The sequence below is a fragment of the Triturus cristatus genome, chromosome 1_2, assembly GCF_964204655.1.
Source record: "Triturus cristatus chromosome 1_2, aTriCri1.1, whole genome shotgun sequence".
Taxonomy (NCBI): domain Eukaryota; kingdom Metazoa; phylum Chordata; class Amphibia; order Caudata; family Salamandridae; genus Triturus; species Triturus cristatus.
Genome location: NC_140580.1, coordinates 1,175,862,597 through 1,175,885,212, shown reverse-complemented (window position 1 = coordinate 1,175,885,212; position 22,616 = coordinate 1,175,862,597). Strand labels below are relative to the sequence as shown.

Here is a 22,616-nt window from a genome sequence, read left to right as displayed (position 1 = left end):
GTTTGGAACGTGGGCAGATGCGAGGGAGGCCCCGGTGCTCTGGGCCTCCTTCCCTTCATTCCATGGGTGCTACCACTTGGGGTACACACTTACATTGGCACAGCTCCTTCACACCCCAGCAACTCTATACAGTATCTTTCTGGAGTGGTGCCTCCAGCGCACCCCCTCACTGATTTCCGACAGGCATGCAGCAGCTCGGAGTGGTGCCTCCAGCGCACACCCTCGCAGGCCTGCAGCAGCTCAGAGCAGCGCCTACAGCGCACCCCCTCACTGATCTCCGGCAGGCCTGCAGCAGCTCGGAGTGGCACCTCCAGCGCACCCCATCACTGATCTCAGGCAGGCCAGCAGCAGTTCGGAGCAGCGCCTTCAGCGCACCCCCTCACTGATCTCAGGCAGGCCTGCGGCAGCTCATAGTGGTGCCTCCAGTGCACCCCCTCACTGATCTCAGGCAAGCCTGCAGCAGCTCGGAGTGGCGCCTTCAGCGCACCCACTCACTGATTTCTGGCAGGCCTGCGGCAGCTTGGAGCGGTACCTCCAGCGCACCCCCTCGCTGATCTCAGGCAGGCCGGCAGCAGCTCGGAGCAGCGCCTACAGCGCACCCCCTCACTGATCTCGGGCAGGCCTGCGGCAGCTTGGAGCAGTGCCTCCAGCGCACCCCCTCACTGATCTCAGGCAGGCCTGCAGCAGCTCAGAGTAGCACCTCAAGGACACCCCCTCACTGATCTCAGGCAAACCTGCAGCAGCACGGAGTTGCGCCTCCATCACGCCACCTCACTGATCTCAGGCAGGCCTGCAGCAGCTCGGAGTGGCACCTCCAGCGCACCCCCTCACTGATCTCAGGCAAGCCTGCAGCAGCTCGGAGTGGCGCCTCCAGTGCACCCCCTCACTGACCTCAGGCAGGCCTGCAGCAGCTCGGAGTAGCGCCTCCATCACGCCACCTCACTGATCTCAGGCAGGCCTGCGACAGCTCATAGTGGTGCCTCCAGTGCACCCCCTCACTGATCTCAGGCAAGCCTGCAGCAGCTCGGAGTGGCGCCTTCAGCGCACCCACTCACTGATCTCAGGCAGGCCTGCAGCAGCTCGGAGTGGCACCTACAGCGCACCCCCTCACTGATCTCAGGCAGGCCTGCGGCAGCTCATAGTGGTGCCTCCAGTGCACCCCCTCACTGATCTCAGGCAGGCCTGCAGCAGCTCGGAGCGGGGCCTCAAGGACACCCCCTCACTGATCTCAGGCAGGCCTTCAGCAGCTCGGAGTGGCACCTCCAGTGCACCCCCTCACTGATCTCAGGCAGGACTGCAGCAGCTCAGAGTGGCACCTCAAGGACACCCCCTCACTGATCTCAGGCAGGCCTGCAGCAGCTCGGAGTAGTGCCTCCATCACGCCACCTCACTGATCTCCGGCAGGCCTGCAGCAGCTCGGAGTGGCACCTCCAGCGCACCCCCTCACTGATCTCAGACAGGCCTGCAGCAGCTCGGAGTGGAGCCTCCAGCGCACCCCTTTGCTGATCTCAGGCAGGCCGGCAGCAGCTCGGAGCAGCGCCTACAGCGCACCCCCTCACTGATCTCAGGCAGGCCTGCGGCAGCTCATAGTGGTGCCTCCAGTGCACCCCCTCACTGATCTCAGGCAAGTCTGCAGCTACTCGGAGTGGCACCTCCAGCGCACCCCCTCACTGATCTCAGGCAGGCCAGCAGCAGTTCGGAGCAGCGCCTACAGCGCACCCCCTCACTGATCTCAGGCAGGCCTGCGGCAGCTCATAGTGGTGCCTCCAGTGCACCCCCTCACTGATCTCAGGCAAGCCTGCAGCAGCTCGGAGTGGCGCCTTCAGCGCACCCACTCACTGATTTCTGGCAGGCCTGCGGCAGCTTGGAGCGGTACCTCCAGCGCACCCCCTCGCTGATCTCAGGCAGGCCGGCAGCAGCTCGGAGCAGCGCCTACAGCGCACCCCCTCACTGATCTCAGGCAGGCCTGCGGCAGCTCATAGTGGTGCCTCCAGTGCACCCCCTCACTGATTTCCGGCAGGCCTGCGGCAGCTTGGAGCAGTGCCTCCAGCGCACCCCCTCACTGATCTCAGGCAGGCCTGCAGCAGCTCAGAGTGGCACCTCAAGGACACCCCCTCACTGATCTCAGGCAAACCTGCAGCAGCTCGGAGTAGCGCCTCCATCACGCCACCTCACTGATCTCAGGCAGGCCTGCGACAGCTCATAGTGGTGCCTCCAGTGCACCCACTCACTGATCTCAAGCAGGCCTGCAGCAGCTCGGAGTGGCGCCTTCAGCGCACCCCACTCACTGATCTCAGGCAGGCCTGCAGCAGCTCTCTCTGGGTGCTTCTCTGGGCAAACACTTACAGGGACTTTTCCGTGGCAGATACCCAGTATCAGTTTGCAGTCTTCTGGGGCGAGGATCCATCACCCCCTTTGTAAAGCTTACAGTCGGAGACTGTAGCCCCAGATCATAGAAGTCGTCCTACAGTCTTGTAGATGTGAGCATAGTTGGTCATGAGTGTAGGAAGGTGGGATCTGACTGCATGGTTACCCCTACTTTTTGCCTGGTGTTTTGCTGGTTTTCGACTTAGTTTGACTGGGATCCTGCTAATCAGGACCCAAGTCTATCTGCTTTCTCCCTAAATTGGTCGTTCATGTACTTCAGGTACACTTCAAATTGGATTTGGGGTACCCTTACAAGTCCCTAGTATATGGTATACTATATACCCAGGGCATAGGTACCCCAGAGGCCTCTCGGGGGCTCCAGCATGTATTATGCCCCCCCCCCCGGAGACCATTCAAAATGACACAACAGGTCTGCTACAGCTGGGTTTTAAGTGAGAGGGTGCCCAAGCATTGAGCAGAGCCCCTCTGCAGCTTTCGTAACCTTTATTCCGGGGTTACTCCCCTGCAAGGCAGGCACCTGAAACGCATCTGACTGGTTTGCATCTATGCAGCTCCTGAAGGACTCCTTGCAACACAGGAGGTGGGTTCCCAAGCTTCCCAGAGGTTGACTAGTGCTCTCAGTAAACCTGAGACCCGCAGCCCTCGTGGCGACCATGCAACCCGTACCCCTGTACACCCTGCACATTTGCAGCAGCATATGCTTTTTGGCGATCCCTGAGGCTGTGCTTTGGGCTACTTGTAGTCCAGACCCCGAGCAGTGATTCCACTGAAGATTACCGGCCTACACTCCACGAGTGTTCCGTGGGCTGATGTTTTGTGATTCCTTTCGAGGTCCCTTCGCAATCCCTGGTCCGTCGACCTGTGGGTCCCTGTGAAGGCAACTTTAGCTTTCAGTGGGCTTTTCTGGTTGCTCCAGGCGTGCCCTGACTCTCCATCGCTTGGGGAGTCCCCAGGACCTTGCTGGGCCACACCGAAGCCTCTTTTCTTTAACCACGTGGATTGCAGTTGCCAAGGCTTGTTGGTCTCCAATCCGGACACCGATGCCCCCAGCACTCGACTTCCTTCGTGGGACAGCTCCCCTGCAGACTTTGGTCATCGTCGATGCCTCCTGGTCCCCGTGGATGCAGAGTCAAGCTTCACCTCTTCGCACCTGAAACACCTGACATCGGTGGGCATTCGTCTATCGTGCCCCTGGTCACCCTGAAGTGACCCAGACTCTGTCCCCTCTGCTTTCAGGTTCTTCACATCTCTGATCCAGGCTTGGATCACACCGGATACTTTTCCTCTTCACGGCAGCAGCACTTTGCAGCAACTCTCCATTGGAAACGACGAAGATTCCCGACACCATTTGACACCTATGCACCCAGCTTCCCTGGGTTAGGTAACATGAGTACTCTGGTACTCACAAGGGTGCTGGCCTTGGAACCTTCTAAGTCTCATAGGGTTTGCTCAAAGTCCTCACCTAAGTGTCCTTAATCTTTAAAATTCCAACCGCGACTTTCCAATAGAATTGTACGGAGCACGCGTCTCTGTTCTCACTGCACCCGTCCTCCGTGGGTCCCCTGTGCCACTACTTCGGGTGGTTCCTTGGGGTCCCAGCGATTCTAAGTGCTCTAGGCACTGTGTCTAGTCAAGTCGTGGTTGTTATACCACTTTCTTAGTATATGGTTTGGTCTCCCCCTGGAGCCCACTGTGTATTGTGCTATTTACTGTCGTTCTAGTGCTTTAATATTGTGTATCTTGTTCTCTAATCTCATAAAGAGGTTAGTAAAGAGTGTTTAGTAATAAATACATATATTTTATATATATACCTTGTGTGGTTCTCCTTTCATTTGGTCATTCAAGAGGTTATAATCTGGTTAACCAAGCTGCTTTACACTCCTTCAAGACTTAGCCTGAAGGCTGCTCTCCATAGCTACCACTAGGATAGCTTTCAATAAAGGTTGTCTTTAACCATTCACCATAAGGGGTTGTTTGGACTGATACAAGGTGCCCACTATAATCAGTGGACAGCATATACCAGGCCAACTTCTTACAATGAGAAATGCTGGGTCCGGAGGGGAAGCTCCAGCCACTCTTTATACAGAAGCTCCAACTCCTCTTTGTGCCGTCTGCTCCGGCCCCACTTTGTGCCGTCTGCTCCGGTCCCACTCTGTGCCGTCTGCTCCGGTCCCACTCTTTGTGCCGTCTGCTCCGGTCCCACTCTTTGTGCCGTCTGCTCCGGTCCCACTCTTTGTGCCGTCTGCTCCGGTCCCACTCTTTGTGCCGTCTGCTCCGGTCCCACTCTTTGTGCCGTCTGCTCCGGTCCCACTCTTTGTGCCGTCTGCTCCGGGGCCCCTCTTTGTGCCGTCTGCTCCGGGGCCCCTCTTTGTGCCGTCTGCTCCGGGGCCCCTCTTTGTGCCGTCTGCTCCGGGGCCCCTCTTTGTGCCGTCTGCTCCGGGGCCCCTCTTTGTGCCGTCTGCTCCGGGGCCCCTCTTTGTGCCGTCTGCTCCGGGGCCCCTCTTTGTGCCGTCTGCTCCGGTCCCACTCTTTGTGCCGTCTGCACCGGGGCCCCTCTTTGTGCCGTCTGCTCCGGGGCACAAAGAGGGGCCCCTCTTTGTGCCATCTGCTCCGGAGCCCCTCTTTATGCAGTCCTTCCAGACATCCTTTGCTGAATCTAGGTCACTGCTCACAAAGGCATCCAAAGAATTCCCGCATTTGGTGTATGGGATCCGGCCAATCAGACAGTCTTTATTCTTCAGGTGATGTCAGAAAGGAGAGTGGGGCTGGGCAACCCTCCCTCTGAGGGCCATCCAGAGCACTGTCCCTCAAAGGATGAACCACCCTTCACACCTGGCATCAGGTAGCTTCTGTGTGGCATCTCTCAGGACCTGCCCAGAGAGTGCCATTGCACTTCAAGGACTCCATTGCCTCCTGTCCTCCTACTGCCAGTGATGTCATCACCTGCCAGAAGGCTGGGTCTCTGCAATCCACATAACCTGCCTGGAAGGACCCATAGGTGAACATGGCACAAGTACTCCTGCACACTTCTGCTATACACTGAGGATATTCACACATGCAAACCCCCCCTACACATGCACAGAGGGGTGTAGTGTAGGACAGGTTGTATTGAACTGAACACACAGTTTACACGGCGAGAACAGTTGCCACTTGCCCCTGTAGGTCTCGGCAAACAGTCCCTTCCTAATTCTAAGAATGTACACAGCCACTACTGTCTGTACCCTCCAGTCCAGTGAGGGGACAGTAGTCCAGTCTTAGTGGAAAGCCCACTTGGTGCATCATTTAGTCCACAGACCCTCCTTCAGGGTCTCAGCTCTCTGCAGTACCTAGGGACAGCGGCTCTCAGCACACTCGCATGACCATTGTGTTTGTTGAGACCAAAACACAAGTGTCAAACTGGACAGAAATGTGTATACTGGTTCACTCGGCAGAGGCTCAAGCTGAAATTATGCAGGGGTTAACCTCTGTCCATCTCCAGCAACACATACCTGACCCATGTTCCATTGTGGACGCATGCATGCATGTATGTGAACACAAGTTCATGAAAAGTCCAGTGTCCTGATACAAGCTTCTGACCTTATTCCACCTGGTACCCCGCCCCAGGCACCACCCCGAGCTTTGACTTTGCAAACCACTTGTCAGCCTTAGGTGTGTAATCTCTGTTCGTGAAGAGGATTCTCCCTTTATTGGATCCTATGAGGGCCACTTAGGCCTGCAGCCACACCTGTCCAGGAGTCTGCTATGGACCTGCTGGTTGGGAAGTCATGGAATGACAACATGGTACCTCTGGGAGGCTGGAACACAATAAAAGACATGTTGGGCATAGCAAACAAACTCCAACACGGTGCCTATGTTTCAAACAAAATGTCACCATTTCTTTTCTTTTGGGGGGGGGGGGGGGAGTTTAAATAGCTCGAACTTGACCCGAATCGGGTATCAGAGCGCTTTACATAGCATGAGGACACATTCATTTTTTTGTTAGGCTCAGGGAGAGTAAGTGATTTGCCCAGAATCACAGGATGTTCAGCGTCATTGCCGAGACTCGAACCCAGTTCCCCAGATTCGAGGTCGACCGCCCTAGCAGTTTGGCCAAGTTGCCTAGTAGCCAGTGAGTCCTGGCCGAGTATGTCTGCAGCCAATCCAGGAAACCTCTTAACTCGTTAGAAGTGGCCATTCCTGTCTCTGACTTGTACTGAGAGGCCCGAGGGATGCTCCCATCCTGTGGAAAGTGTTGATTTTCCAACTTTGAAACCCTGCTGAGATCATGTTTGACGTTGACTTCCTTCCAGTACACTTGGGCAGCCACAGAAGACTTTTGCCAAGGGCAGCTTCTTGTTTGTATCTGTTCCCCCTGCATATCAAGTCTAGACCTGGGCAGGGGGAGAGCCCCTGCTGTTCCTGCCCAGAATAAAAAGGTGTAGCTCCCACTACGCGCGGACGGACAGGCGTGGTATCACGCCTGCGTACATTCTCTCATTAGCACAGTGCACCTCTGCTTTCCTCTCGCACAGCTTCTGCTTCCTGTATGAGCTGTTATCCACCCTCTCACCTCATGTCCAACCCTCTCTTTCCCCTCACCACCCTGGACTCTTCCCCCTTAAATTCCTGACCCCCCACCATCATCACCACCTCCTCTGTTCTCTCCCATACCACATTCTGTTTCCCCCAGCACCTCCAACTACAGCCCCTTTAGGCCCAAGCAAGCATGCACCCCACCACCCTTGTACCGGAGCATAAGTGCACCCCACCACCCTTGTACCAGAGCATATGTGCACCCTCCACCCTTGTACCGGAGCATATGTGCACCCTGCCACCCGTGTACTGGAGCATATGTGCACCCTACCACCCTTGTACCGGAGCATATGTGCACTCCGCCACCCGTGTACTGGAGCATATGTGCAATCCACCACCCTTGTACCGGAGCATATGTGCAATCCGCCTCCCTTGTACTGGAGCATATGTGCACCCACCACCCTTGTACCGGAGCATAGGTGCTCCCCGCCAGCCTTGTACCGGAGCATATGTGCAATCCGCCTCCCTTGTACTGGAGCATATGTGCACCCACTACCCTTGTACCGGAGCATAGGTGCTCCCCGCCAGCCTTGTACCGGAGCATAGGTGCTCCCCGCCACCCGTGTACCGGAGCATAGTTGCACTCTGCCACCCGTGTACAGGAGCATATGAGCTCCCCGCCACCCTTGTACCGGAGCATATGTGCACCCACCACCCTTGTACCGGAGCATATGAGCTCCCCGCCAGGCTTGTACCGGAGCATAGGTGCACCCACCATCCTTGTACCGGAGCATATGAGCTCCCCACCATCCTTGTACCGGAGCATATGAGCTCCCCACCATCCTTGTACCGGAGCATATGAGCTCCCCACCATCCTTGTACCGGAGCATATGAGCTCCCCGCCAGCCTTGTACCAGAGCATGAGTGCACCCCACCACCCTTGTACCGGAGCATATGTGCACCAGCCACCCTTTTACCAGAGCATATGTGCACCCCGCCACCCTTGTACCAGAACATATATGCAATCCACCACCATTGTATAGGAACATATGTGCACCCGCCACCCTTGTACCAGAGCATATGTGCACCCTGCCACCCTTGTACCAGAACATATATGCAATCCACCACCATTGTACCGGAGCATATGTGCACCCGCCACCCTTGTACCAGAGCATATGTGCACCCCGCCACCCTTGTACCATAACATATATGCAATCCACCACCATTGTACCGGAGCATATGTCCCCCCCTCGCCAGCCTTGTACCGGAACATTTGTGCACACCACTATCCATGTGCCCCACTGTAGGTGCAACCCATCTTACTTGTGCTGTGTACACTACCATTGTGCCGTAGCATATGTGCACCTCCTATTGGTGTAGCACCGATGCCACTAGCACAGGTGCAAACGATCATGCATGTGCCCTAACTTGCGCTTTCTCCTTCTTGGCATTGGCAGGTGGCCTTGTGCTAATCCACGGGGAGGTTGTGCACAAGAGTGAGCTGAACACCTCCAACAGATCCCGCCACTCCTACTCCTTTCACGTGATGGATGCACGAGACACAAAATGGAGCCCTGAGAACTGGTGAGTAAGGTGCTGGAGCCATGGGATGAGGAGAGAGGCCTAGGAGCAGTTTATGTTGTAGGGTGAAGGGTACTCACAAAGCGCATCGCCCACCTTAGAAGCGTCTCTTGGCACTATAGAATCCAGGGAAGAGGAGAGTGGGCCGCTCTGTGAATGACACAAGCTCCTCTAAGGACACGCATCTTTGGCAGGAAGGAGGTTTCAGAGTTTAGCCTCTTCTCTTCCGCATGATCCACTCCTGAGACTTTTGTAGCCGAATGTGAGAATTTTCAGCAGGAATGTTGGCAAGCAGCAGCAGCTGAACGAGGCAAAATGTTTCTCAAATTCCTCTCTGCATGTTGTGAGTCGATGATTTAAATGTGGTTCTTTGGCGGAAGCCATTGCAGATTGTGTGAGACCAAGGTGGCTATGCTAAACGCTTGCACAACGACTCAATTGTCTAGGGTAGTCCATAAAAATCCCTTATCAAAAGCAAAACAAGAGGGGATCCTTTCTAGTGGTGCTCGCACGGTGACGGCCATCTGGGGTCCATAATACCGTCCAGTTTGGAAAACTTGACCACAAAGCACCGAAGCGCACACTCTGCCGTTTCTGTAGAATCCTTGATAAGAAAGTCAATGTATGAACAGATCATTTTGAAATTCTTACTTTTATTCACATCAAAATTCTGTATATGGCATGAATTGTCTTCATCATGGAGGCAGTTGACACGTGTTTCACCACAGGACTTTTTCAAGGCTAAAGCTGTGGCCAACCACCAATATACTGGACTGGTATGCAAGAGATCCGCCACCCTTGGTAGGTCCTTCCAACAAGAAGTCAATTTATGGTAGTCGGCCAACAATCAAACCAATCCTCAAACGTATTGAAGGCATCCTGACCCTAATAAACACTTGAATCAGTGATACCCCGAAGACGCCGACCGGTAATCCTCAGACGGGAAATTTAAATCTCTAGCCAAATCAGGCACTTTATCCACATAGTATGATGAGCCCAGCACGAGTAACAGCCGAAGACACACTGCAGATTGTGGTTCAGACTATCCATGGTCACTGGTTCAACACAAGGCTGTGGCTCCGGGGTAATGAAGTATTGGAACAGGGCATTTGGTGATAAACTCACGCACCTGCGGTGCCAACGTGGAGTCTGCATTGAACAAAAGCATTTAAAAGAGTAATGGGAATGATAAGAATGTCCGTGGCTTCTCTGTGGTTTAAGGCGGTAAAGCTGATTTTTGTCCGCTGTAAGTTGCAGTTGGGGAGAAAGTTTGGGTTCCTAACGAGGAAGGATAGAGCCATTTGTGCTGTAACAAGGATATTTTTGTGGGATAAGTGATTTTAAGGCTTTCAGGGATTGTTCAATGAGGACTGGACTGGGTTCTAAGACTGAAGGGCATGTGTTCACCTTCTGCATGCATGTAGAAGTTGAGGCTAAAAGCATGTTTAGATGTCCCAATTTGGTGCAAAAGGTATGCAGTTCCTGAAGAAGGTGGGGGTGAGGACAACAGGGTATGGTTGGGTTGGGAACTGAGGAGCCAGATCTGGGGATCTGATTGGTCGGGAGCAATGGCCCTCACGGACCGAGTTGGGTGTCATGCTTCATGATCGGGCAGCTCCTCATTGGGCCGGCTAAAAAGACCTCCAGGCAAAGAGCCTGCTCGAGGGGCCCGTTGGAGAATGCAGTGCCGGCCCAACGAGGAGCTGCCCGGCGATGAAGCCCCAATCTCCGTTCCCAACCCAACATTACCCTGCTCTACCCCCCCCCTACCTTAGGAACTGCACATCTTTTGTATCACATTGTCTCTTTGGGAGCGTGTAGGCTGGACTTATTACCACTCCTGATCCCTCCTTGTGTTAAGTCAGATGACCCAAAGGGCAGAACTGTGGAGTAAATAGCAAGAGTGACCGGGCAGAGTCCTGAGGGACAGCTCCTCTCACCAGATGAGGAACATCTGAAAGAGTCCAGCTGGGCACCATGAAAACCACATGGAATCTAAAACTGGCATCATCCGGTGTCAACCCCTGAGATGCTGATGTCAGACAGATACATCAGTAGCAGACGTTGAACCAGAATCTTGGCAAAGCGTCTGTCCGCTAACATTCGAAGGTCATCGGAACCCAAGATGGCCTAAGAGTCTCTACTCATTCCAGGCCTGGAAGAGGTCTGGAATTCGAACCCCCCCAAACCCATAAATGGGGTTCCACACTCAGAAATCCTAAAGCACATATCATAACCTCTAAATGAAACACAATCTACACAAATAGGTCATCCATCCAACCATACAGAAACATCCGGAACAATACTTATCTGCTCAGAAGCAGCAAACAAGAGGAAGAAGATGGAGGCTGTGCGGTATATATGGGACTGGACGTTCGATTTCTCATTCTGATGTTTAAGGTTCTATTTGGAAGCTTTTAATGTCCTTCTGCTCAGAAGGAGTGAATACACCTGCTATGCATACTGCTAGCCTCCCGTCTTGACATAAAATCCGATTTGATTCAACAAAAGGTTGCAGCTGAGCTGCAGGGGCTTGGTGGAAAAGGAAGTAAAGATATTGGTCTAAAATGAGCAGCTGTTGGAGGGTCCGAGGATGTTTATTTCAATAGCGGTCGCACCACAGCAGGGTTTGCTTTGCTGCTAAAGAGCGTGAACTGAGAGACATGTATAAGCAGATGTGAGACTGAACCAACACTGTCGGTTAGCAGGAAGGCGATGCCAGGCGAATCTGAGTGAACCAGCCATCTTACCGGAAGCACAACTCACCGTAACTGAATGGCTTAAATGTGTGTCACTTGATAGTGAGTTTCACGAGGGTAGAAATCCCTGGGAACAGCAAAGTTTCCTAAACCTAACTTTTCCCTAATTGTATAGCAAAGTTTCCTAAAGCTAACTCTTGCGTGACTAGTCTTTTTCATGTCATCTCTACAAAATATCTGAGAGTGTTTCTACCGAAAGAGCTGGTGGTTCAACTAGATTATAAGAAGCCAAGGTCCAAAGCTCACCAAGGGATGTTGGAAGCATTAGCTACCCCAGATGGAAGGCGTTTTCTTGGCTGCCCTGCCTAGATAACTCTACTTGTCGCAGGTTTAGAAAAAAGAACTGTGAGCTCTTCATACTCCTCAGTCAATCAAACAGCATTTGTAAAGCTCACCACTGTAGCCCCACACTCTCAAAAAACCTGGTTTGATAGAGCTTGGGCCTTCGCCTGGAGTCAGGGCGGCGCTTCCATCTAAGAACGGACCCGTGATCTAGATAAACTAAAAAAAGAATGTGGCATCCTAAACAGACCTTTAGATTTACTAGAAATGACACTTGGTATTAAAACCAATTGTGTAGAAAAGGGGAATTAGTACCCCATCACCACAGTGGCGATGGGGCACTAAAACCCCTTTTCTCCACGAAAACTGGGTTTTTCGAGAGCGTGGGTTGTCCTATGATGAAGCATGACACCTGGTGGTGTGTGAGGACATCCGTCACATTTTTGTGTATGCCCGACAACGGAGATAATGTTGAGTAGAATCATGAGGGATATATAATAAGGACATTAAATCTCAGGTGTCTCTTTTGTGTCAAAACAAAGTAGTTTTAAATGCCAATTTGAAGTGGCAGTAAACTGCGCACACAGGCCCTGCAGTAGCAGGTCTGAGACCAGTTTGAAAGGCTACGTCTAGGTGGCACAAGCAGTGCTTCGGGCCCACTGGAAGGATGTCATTTACACGCCCTGTGTATATGGGATACCACTTTATAAGGGACTTACAAATAAATATGCCAAACGGGTGTAAACCAATCATACCATGTGTAAAGGAGAGAGCACATGCACTTTGGCACTGATTAGCAGTGCGCAGAGTCCTAAAGCCAACAAAAAGGTCAGAAAAATAGGCGTAGGAAGGCACAAATTTGGGGGATAACCCTGCTAAAAGGGCCAGGTCCAAGAGCCTGTCAGTACTTTCCCATATGGACCTTATATTGGTCTGTTACTCATTCGTAAATTCCATTCCCAAATACCGGAAGTGCCCAATCTCCCACTTCATCCCCAGGACTGGAGGAGGGTGAGCGTCTATGTATTCAAGACCACGCAGTGGAAAGAACTTTGACTTATGCCAAGTAATATTTAATCGTGAAACCCTGCCGAGCTTGTGTTGCTCAGTGAGGAGGAAAGTTACTGAGCGCCTTGGGTTTTTTAAGTGGGCCAAAGTGTTGTCTTCATAAAGTAACACATTGTGCTGTGTTACTCCATTTTGTGTGCCTCATTGTGTCATGTTCCTGCACAGTTTCCTTGCCGGGGGAACCATGGAAATAACTAAGAGACTGGGAGACAACAGGCAACCCTGCCGCATCCCCTTCTGAAGCGTCCGGCCATCTCTCAGTACATACCCTCTGTGTGGGCCTTTCTTACAGTAACGTCCAGCCATCTGAGAGCCCTCTCCCAGTACATACCCTCTGTGGGCCTTTCTTACAGTAACGTCCAGCCATCTGAGAGCCCTCTCCCAGTACATACCCTCTGTGGGCCTTTCTTACAGTAACGTCCAGCCATCTGAGAGCCCTCTCCCAGTACATACCCTCTGTGGGCCTTTCTTACAGTAACGTCCAGCCATCTGAGAGCCCTCTCCCAGTACATACCCTCTGTGGGCCTTTCTTACAGTAACGTCCAGCCATCTGAGAGCCCTCTCTCAGTACATACCCTCTGTGGGCCTTTCTTACAGTAACGTCCAGCCATCTGAGAGCCCTCTCCCAGTACATACCCTCTGTGGGCCTTTCTTACAGTAACGTCCAGCCATCTGAGAGCCCTCTCCCAGTACATACCCTCTGTGGGCCTTTCTTACAGTAACGTCCAGCCATCTGAGAGCCCTCTCCCAGTACATACCCTCTGTGGGCCTTTCTTACAGTAACGTCCAGCCATCTGAGAGCCCTCTCTCAGTACATACCCTCTGTGGGCCTTTCTTACAGTAACGTCCAGCCATCTGAGAGCCCTCTCGCAGTACATACCCTCTGTGGGCCTTTCTTACAGTAACGTCCAGCCATCTGAGAGCCCTCTCCCAGTACATACCCTCTGTGGGCCTTTCTTACAGTAACGTCCAGCCATCTGAGAGCCCTCTCTCAGTACATACCCTCTGTGGGCCTTTCTTACAGTAACGTCCAGCCATCTGAGAGCCCTCTCCCAGTACATACCCTCTGTGGGCCTTTCTTACAGTAACGTCCAGCCATCTGAGAGCCCTCTCTCAGTACATACCCTCTGTGTGGGCCTTTCATACAGTAACGTCCAGCCATCTGAGAGCCCTCTCTCAGTACATACCCTCTGTGGGCCTTTCTTACAGTAATGTCCAGCCATCTGAGAGCCCTCTCCCAGTACATACCCTCTGTGTGGGCCTTTCATACAGTAACGTCCAGCCATCTGAGAGCCCTCTCCCAGTACATACCCTCTGTGTGGGCCTTTCTTACAGTAACGTCCAGCCACCTGAGAGCCCTCTCCCAGTACATACCCTCTGTGTGGGCCTTTCTTACAGCAACGTCCAGCCATCTGAGAGCCCTCTCTCAGTACATACCCTCTGTGGGCCTTTCTTACAGTAACGTCCAGCCATCTCAGAGCCCTCTCCCAGTACATACCCTCTGTGTGGGCCTTTCATACAGTAACGTCCAGCCATCTGAGAGCCCTCTCCCAGTACATATTCTCTGTGGGCCTTTCTTACAGTAACGTCCAGCCATCTGAGAGCCCTCTCCCAGTACATACCCTCTGTGGGCCTTTCTTACAGTAACGTCCAGCCATCTGAGAGCCCTCTCCCAGTACATACCCTCTGTGTGGGCCTTTCTTACAGTAACGTCCAGCCACCTGAGAGCCCTCTCCCAGTACATACCCTCTGTGTGGGCCTTTCTTACAGTAACGTCCAGCCATCTGAGAGCCCTCTCCCAGTACATACCCTCTGTGTGGGCCTTTCTTACAGTAACGTCCAGCCATCTGAGAGCCCTCTCCCAGTACATATTCTCTGTGGGCCTTTCTTACAGTAACGTCCAGCCATCTGAGAGCCCTCTCGCAGTACATACCCTCTGTGGGCCTTTCTTACAGTAACGTCCAGCCATCTGAGAGCCCTCTCCCAGTACATACCCTCTGTGGGCCTTTCTTACAGTAACGTCCAGCCATCTGAGAGCCCTCTCCCAGTACATACCCTCTGTGTGGGCCTTTCTTACAGTAACGTCCAGCCATCTGAGAGCCCTCTCCCAGTACATACCCTCTGTGTGGGCCTTTCTTACAGTAACGTCCAGCCATCTGAGAGCCCTCTCCCAGTACATACCCTCTGTGGGCCTTTCTTACAGTAACGTCCAGCCACCTGAGAGCCCTCTCCCAGTACATACCCTCTGTGTGGGCCTTTCTTACAGTAACGTCCAGCCACCTGAGAGCCCTCTCCCAGTACATACCCTCTGTGTGGGCCTTTCTTACAGTAACGTCCAGCCACCTGAGAGCCCTCTCCCAGTACATACCCTCTGTGGGCCTTTCTTACAGTAACGTCCAGCCACCTGAGAGCCCTCTCCTAGTACATACCCTCTGTGTGGGCCTTTCTTACAGTAACGTCCAGCCATCTGAGAGCCCTCTCCCAGTACATATTCTCTGTGGGCCTTTCTTACAGTAACGTCCAGCCACCTGAGAGCCCTCTCCCAGTACATACCCTCTGTGTGGGCCTTTCTTACAGTAACGTCCAGCCACCTGAGAGCCCTCTCCCAGTACATACCCTCTGTGTGGGCCTTTCTTACAGTAACATCCAGCCACCTGAGAGCCCTCTCCCAGTACATACCCTCTGTGTGGGCCTTTCATACAGTAACGTGACCCAATTGGGAAAGTTGGGCGTGAATTCCAAGTTTTCCTGTGACTCGCCAGATACAGTGCAAGGAGGCTGTGCCAAAAGCCCATTCTGTATCGACACCACTAGGGTGTAGTTCTCTATTGAGTTAATCAAACTACTGACAAACGCCTCCAAAGCCCTCCACAACCAAGGACAAGCCTACACAAACCACCGACTGAACTTCCACCAACCGTCCAGAAACCTCCACTCCGCCTCCCTCGCCCTGGCACAGACACCAGGCATCCACCGTAACCACAGCGGAGGACGCTCCTTCTCCCACCTCGCTACCAAGTCCTGGAGGCACAGTCTTCAGTAAGTCGAGCACAGAAAGGGCTTTGACCAAAGTACCTGTAGGAACGTTTCCTGAAGGATACACCTAGTCAAACCCTGAGGACCTGTAATGCAAAGATTCCATCCATCTTCTGTTTGTGTACTTCAATGGAGAGTAGGGGGGTGACAGGGCACGTAACTGATATCTTGGATGGATCAAAGCTTAAGGGGGATTTTCACAGAGGTAGAAAATGGCCGGCTAAGACCCCTTTCCAAGGGCAGGAAACTAGAAAATGTGAAGTTTATTTAGGGGTCTCATTGGACATGGACCCTTTAACAGCATAGGGAAATACTGAATCTGCGGACCAGATCACGAGAAGCAAAGGGTCCGCTTGCACCAACACAAAGTAAGAGCAAGTACATGGTCTGCTAAATGGACGTACCAGTTACTCCCAGATCTATGTGGAGGGCATTCATCATGCCCAGTGGGAAGCATGCAATGGGACGAGCAGTTGAGTCAACCCACATATTGAAATCTGCCACAAGAATAATCTTGTTCAAAAAGGTCATGGGGAGTGCAATTAGATAATTCAAGTAAGACCGAAGCAGAACAGTGGGGGAACGAAAGTACCCCAATTCTTGTACCATCAGTAGCTTGCAGCGACCAAGTCCATGCATCTGTTCTGAGAAACTGAGAGCAAGGAGGCTTGAGCAAGTGTTGCTTGTAAAAACATAACTGCAACAGCTTCACTTTTATCATTGGATTGATTCGGATGTAAAATCAAGGTCTTCTACAGCCGAGGCACAGTCTTCTGTAAGTCAAGAAGCCCAGGAAGGGATCTGACCAAAATACTTGTAGGCGCTCTTCCTGAAGGATACCCCTAGTCGAACCCTGAGGACCAGCAATGGAAACCTGATCACGCTCATCATTCACGTCAGATTCAGCCACAAATCCAATCGAGGTAGGGCAGTTTCAGTAATCGGAGCACACCTCTGGAAAGGACTGCGCTCAGATTTAAGGTCCCAAAGGAATCTGATTGCTGAAAGTAAGCATCTTCAAAAACACATTTTCTCTCCACCATAACACGCCCAGGACTGCCCCATACACCCTCCAAAAAGGTAGAGGCCTGACCTGAGTTAAGTTTGGGCTCTGCTGATACCCACAAAAGATCCTTGTGCGGTCTCGGGCACGGTGTTGAAGAATGCGAAACGGGCCAGGTCATCTCTAACTTGCCACCGACTACACCATTAGTGCTTCAGAAGTGCGACTGTTAAAGGTTGGCACGCTATAAAACAATTACAAATGTAAACTGGTAACTAAATAAGACTCGGCTACAAAGAGATGGAGTTCTTGATTGAAGATAAGATTGTAAATGGGAGATCTATTTGGCTGAAGGTCTCGCACTGATGAGGCTTCCTTTGAGACATGAATATGGTTAGGTGGAACCTGTGGTGTCCTTTTAAGAGACATGATGGAATATTGGTTTTTCATCTCTTAGGGAGATAAATGCCTTAGTAGTAATCATATCATTGAAAGGAAGAGGTGAGAATAGGTGTCTGGAACAATCAAGATCCAAGAAGAGGAACCGGCAACATCGGGCATGTTATGGCCATAAAGTGCAAGGCGACCCGGAGGCATCCCAGTGCCTCCTGTAGTAGCAGCATCAGGCATGATCTGCTATGGTATGAGATTTATAAAGCGCATGGTGACCCGAAGGCATCCCAGTGCCTCTTGTAGTAGCAGCATTGGGCATGATATGCTATGCTCTGAGATTTATAAAAATGCATAGCGACGCAGAGGCATCCCAGTGCCTCTTGTATTAGCAGCATTGGGCATGATATGCTATGCTCTGAGATTTATAAAGCGCACGGCGACCCGGAGGCATCCCAGTGCCTCTTGTGGTAGCAGCATCGGGCATGATCAGCTATGCTATGAGATTTATAAAGCGCATGCCGACCCGGACGCATCCCAGTGCTTCTTGTAGTAGCAGCATGGGGCATGATATGCTATGCTATGATATTTATACAGCGCATGGCAAGCCAAAGGTATCTCAGTGCCTCTTGTAGTAGCAGCATCGGATATGATATGCTATGAGATTTATACAGCATATGGCATGCCAAAGGCATCCCAGTGCTTCTTGTAGTAGTAGCATGGGGCATGATATGCTATGCTATGATATTTATACAGTGCAAGGCGACCCGGAGGCATCCCAGTGCCTCTTGTGGTAGCAGCATCGGGCATGATCAGCTATGCTATGAGATTTATAAAGCGCATGCCGACCCGGACGCATCCCAGTGCCTCTTGTGGTAGCAGCATCGGGCATAATCTGCTATGCTATGAGATTTATAAAGCGCATGGTGACCCGGACGCATCCCAGTGCCTCTTGTGGTAGCAGCATCGGGCATGATACGCTTTGCTATGAGATTTATAAAGCGCATGGCGACCCAGACGCATCCCAGTGCCTCTTGTGGTAGCAGCATCGGGCATGATACGCTATGCTATGAGATTTATACAGCGCATGGCAAGCCAAAGGATTCCCAGTGCCTCTTGTAGTAGCAGCATCGGATATGATATGCTATGAGATTTATACAGCACATGGCATGCCAAAGGCATCCCAGTGCTTCTTGCACTAGCAGCATCGGACATGATATGCTATGCTCTGAGATTTATAAAGCGCATGGCGACCCTGAGGCATCCCAGTGCCTCTTGTAGACGCAGCATAGGGGATGATCTGCTATGCTATGAGATTTATAAAGCGCATGGTGACCCGAATGCATCCCAGTGCCTCTTGTGGTAGCAGCATCGGGCATCATATGCTATGAGATTTATACAGCACATGGCAAGCCGAAGGCATCGCAGTGCTTCTTGTAGTAGTAGCATCGGACATGATATGCTATGAGATTTATGACGCGCATGGTGACCCAGAGTCATCCCAGTGCCTCTTGTAGTAGCAGCATCGGGCATGCTATGCTATGAGATTTATAAAGCACATGGCAAGTCGAAGGCATCTCAGTGCTTCTTGTAGTAGTAGTATCGGACATGATATGCTATGAGATTTATGAAGCGCATGGCGACCCGGAGTCATCCCAGTGCCTCTTGTAGTAGCAGCATCGGGCATGCTATGCTATGAGATTTATAAAGCACATGGCAAGCCGAAGGCATCTCAGTGCTTCTTTTAGTAGTAGTATCGAACATGATATGCTATGAGATTTATAAAGCGCATGGCGACCCGGAGTCATCCCAGTGCCTCTTGCGGTAGCAGCATCGGGCATCATATGCTATGAGATTTATAAAGCACATGGCAAGCCGAAGGCATCTCAGTGCTTCTTGTAGTAGTAGTATCGGACATGATATGCTATGAGATTTATAAAGCGCATGGCGACCCGGAGTCATCCCAGTGCCTCTTGTGGTAGCAGCATTGGGCATGCTATGCTATGAGATTTATAAAGCACATGGCAAGCCGAAGGCATCTCAGTGCTTCTTGTAGTAGTAGTATCGGACATGATATGCTATGAGATTTATAAAGCGCATGGCGACCCGGAGTCATCCCAGTGCCTCTTGTAGTAGCAGCATCGGGCATGCTATGCTATGAGATTTATAAAGCACATGGCAAGCCGAAGGCATCTCAGTGCTTCTTGTAGTAGTAGCAGCATCGGACATGATATGATATGCTATGAGATTTATCAAGCGCATGGCGACCCAGAGTCATCCCAGTGCCTCTTGTGGTAGCAGCATCGGGCATCATATGCTATGAGATTTATAAAGCACATGGCAAGCCGAAGGCATCTCAGTACTTCTTGTAGTAGTAGTATCGGACATGATATGCTATGAGATTTATGAAGCGCATGGCGACCCGGAGTCATCCCAGTGCCTCTTGTGGTAGCAGCATCGGGCATCATATGCTATGAGATTTATAAAGCACATGGCAAGCCGAAGGCATCTCAGTACTTCTTGTAGTAGTAGTATCGTACATGATATGCTATGAGATTTATGAAGCGCATGGCGACCCGGAGTCATCCCAGTGCCTCTTGTGGTAGCAGCATCGGGCATCATATGCTATGAGATTTATAAAGCACATGGCAAGCCGAAGGCATCTCAGTGCTTCTTGTAGTAGTAGTATCGGACATGATATGCTATGAGATTTATAAAGCGCATGGCGACCCGGAGTCATCCCAGTGCCTCTTGTAGTAGCAGCATCGGGCATGCTATGCTATGAGATTTATAAAGCACATGGCAAGCCGAAGGCATCTCAGTGCTTCTTGTAGTAGTAGCAGCATCGGACATGATATGATATGCTATGAGATTTATCAAGCGCATGGCGACCCAGAGTCATCCCAGTGCCTCTTGTGGTAGCAGCATCGGGCATCATATGCTATGAGATTTATAAAGCACATGGCATGCCGAAGGCATCTCAGTACTTCTTGTAGTAGTAGTATCGGACATGATATGCTATGAGATTTATGAAGCGCATGGCGACCCAGAGTCATCCCAGTGCCTCTTGTGGTAGCAGCATCGGGCATCATATGCTATGAGATTTATAAAGCACATGGCAAGCCGGAGGCATCTCAGTGCTTCTTGTAGTAGTAGCATCGGACATGATATGCTATGAGATTTATGAAGCGCATGGCGACCCGGAGTCATCCCAGTGCCTCTTGTGGTAGCAGCATCTGGCATCATATGCTATGAGATTTATAAAGCACATGGCTACCCGAAGGCATCCCAGTGACTATTGTAGTAGTAGCAGCATCGGGCATCAGTTAGGAGCCTGACACACCACATGCCCCTCATACAGGGGTCTGCGCTGAGGCTGCCACTGAAGAGGGACAGGAGTGAGTGAGCTGGGATACATCTTCTCCCTCACCTCGACCTCATAATTCATGCCCCTTTATTTTTCATTTATTTATTACCTTGTCCTATTGTGTGAACTCGACCTGAAGGTATTGAAGCGCTTTCCAGGTGCACCAATTACATTACACAAGGACACATTTGTTTAGTAGCCTATATAATGCATTAAGGTATGGACACAACCTTACGTCTCACCATTGCCTTGAGGCCTGAAAGAGTGAGCGAGGGTGGGGGTCGGTGTGCCACTTTTACAATAACTGAAGCCCTTGGAGCTTGAGTGACTAAAGAGCGAATGTTTGATGGTCAGCGTACGAGTAAGTAATGGAAAGTGTGCATGTGGGCTTCAGTCACGACACCGCAAGTCACTAAAGTCCAATTTTAACTCATATGATCCATACATGTTGTATGATCCCTCATCCTGTATCGTGTGCTCATCCTCTGCAAGATGTGACATCACATCCAGCATAGCCAATTACATCAATCGTGGTGACATATTTGGGTGTGCATACCTAGGAATGGTTTACACGTGTGGGTGTGCATACCCAGGAGGGGTTTACATGTCTTGGTGTGCATACCCAGGAGCGGTTTACACGTGTGGGTGTGCATACCCAGGAGCGGTTTACACGTGTGGGTGTGCATAACCAGGAGTGGTTTACATGTCTGGATGTGCATAACCAGGAGTGGTTTACATGTGTGGGTGTGCATACCCAGGAGCGGTTTACATGTCTGGGTGTGCATAACCAGGAGTGGTTTACATGTGTGGGTGTGCATACCCAGGAGCGGTTTACATGTCTGGGTGTGCATAACCAGGAGTGGTTTACACGTGTGGGTGTGCATACACGGGAGCAGTTCACACATTTGGGTGTCCATACCCAGGAGCGGTTTACACGTGTGGGTGTGCATACACGGGAGCAGTTCACACATTTGGGTGTGCATACCCAGAAGTGGTTTACACATTTGTTTACATTTGAGGTGCCGTGCTTTAGATTGCGCCTGCGGTTTCTGAAGGGAGTCAGTTTGTTCTGGGCTATGAGGGGATTTTCAAAGGGAGCCTTTTGTTTACCAAGGAGGCAGTATCCTGAATCTGCTCTGTGGGCTCTGAAGCTTCCTCATCCGGGGGGGCTGAGAGCACTCGGTGCTGCACATGGGGAACAGCCTCAGCTCTGGGCCCTTGCGAGGCAGGCTCCGCTCTAGGCCCTTGGGAAGCGGCCTCATCTCTGGGCCCTTGGGAGGCAGCCTCATCTCTGGGCCCTTGGGAGGCAGCGTCAGCTCTGAGGCCCTTGGGAGGCGGCCTCGGCTCTGGTCCCTTGGGAGGCGGCCTCGGCTCTGGTCCCTTGGGAGGCGGCCTCGGCTCTGGTCCCTTGGGAGGCGGCCTCGGCTCTGAGGTCCTTGGGAGGCGGCCTCGGCTCTGAGGCCCTTGGGAGGTGGCCTCGGCTCTGGTCCCTTGGGAGGCGGCCTCGGCTCTGGTCCCTTGGGAGGCGGCCTCGGCTCTGGTCCCTTGGGAGGCGGCCTCGGCTCTGGGCCCTTGGGAGGCAGGCTCGGCTCTGGGCCCTTGGGAGGCAGGCTCGGCTCTGGGCCCTTGGGAGGCAGGCTCGGCTCTGGGCCCTTGGGAGGTAGCCTCAGCTCTGGGCCCTTGGGAGGCAGCCTCAGCTCTGGGTCCTTGGGAGGCGGCCTCAGCTCTGGGCCCTTGGGAGGCGGCCCCAGCTCTGGGCCCTTGAGAGGCGGCCCCAGCTCTGGGCCCTTGAGAGGCAGGCTCAGCTCTGGGCCCTTGAGAGGCAGGCTCAGCTCTGGGCCCTTGAGAGGCAGGCTCAGCTCTGGGCCCTTGAGAGGCAGGCTCTGCTCTGGGCCCTTGAGAGGCAGGCTCAGCTCTGGGCCCTTGAGAGGCAGGCTCAGCTCTGGGCCCCTGGGAGACAGGCTCAGCTCTGGGCCACTGAGAGGCAGGCTCAGCTCTGGGCCCCAGGGAGGCGGCATCAGCTCTGGGCCCCTGGGAGGCGGCCTCAGCTCTGGGCCCCTGGGAGGCGGCCTCAGCTCTGGGCCCCTGGGAGGTGGCCTCAGCTCTGGGCCCCTTGGAGGCAGCCCTAGCTCTGGGCCCTTGAGAGGCAGGCTCAGCTCGGGCTCCTGGGAGGCAGCCTCAGCTTTGGGCCCTTGGGAGGCTATGGGGAGCCCAGAGTCCATCTTAGCTA

The 22,616-nt window shown here is 52.5% G+C and overlaps 1 protein-coding gene across 5 annotated transcripts in view; it reads left to right on the top strand.

Moving 5' to 3' along the window:
• The window catches only part of PHYHD1 (phytanoyl-CoA dioxygenase domain containing 1), a 151,431-nt gene that overhangs the window by 116,159 nt on the left and 12,656 nt on the right, over positions 1–22,616 (top strand). For all 5 annotated transcript variants that reach the window (XM_085614035.1, XM_085614033.1, XM_085614032.1 and 2 more), the window contains exon 11: positions 8,358–8,484. In XM_085614035.1, coding sequence (XP_085470161.1) covers positions 8,358–8,484 — 127 coding nt within the window. The remainder of the gene's footprint in view (positions 1–8,357; positions 8,485–22,616) is intronic.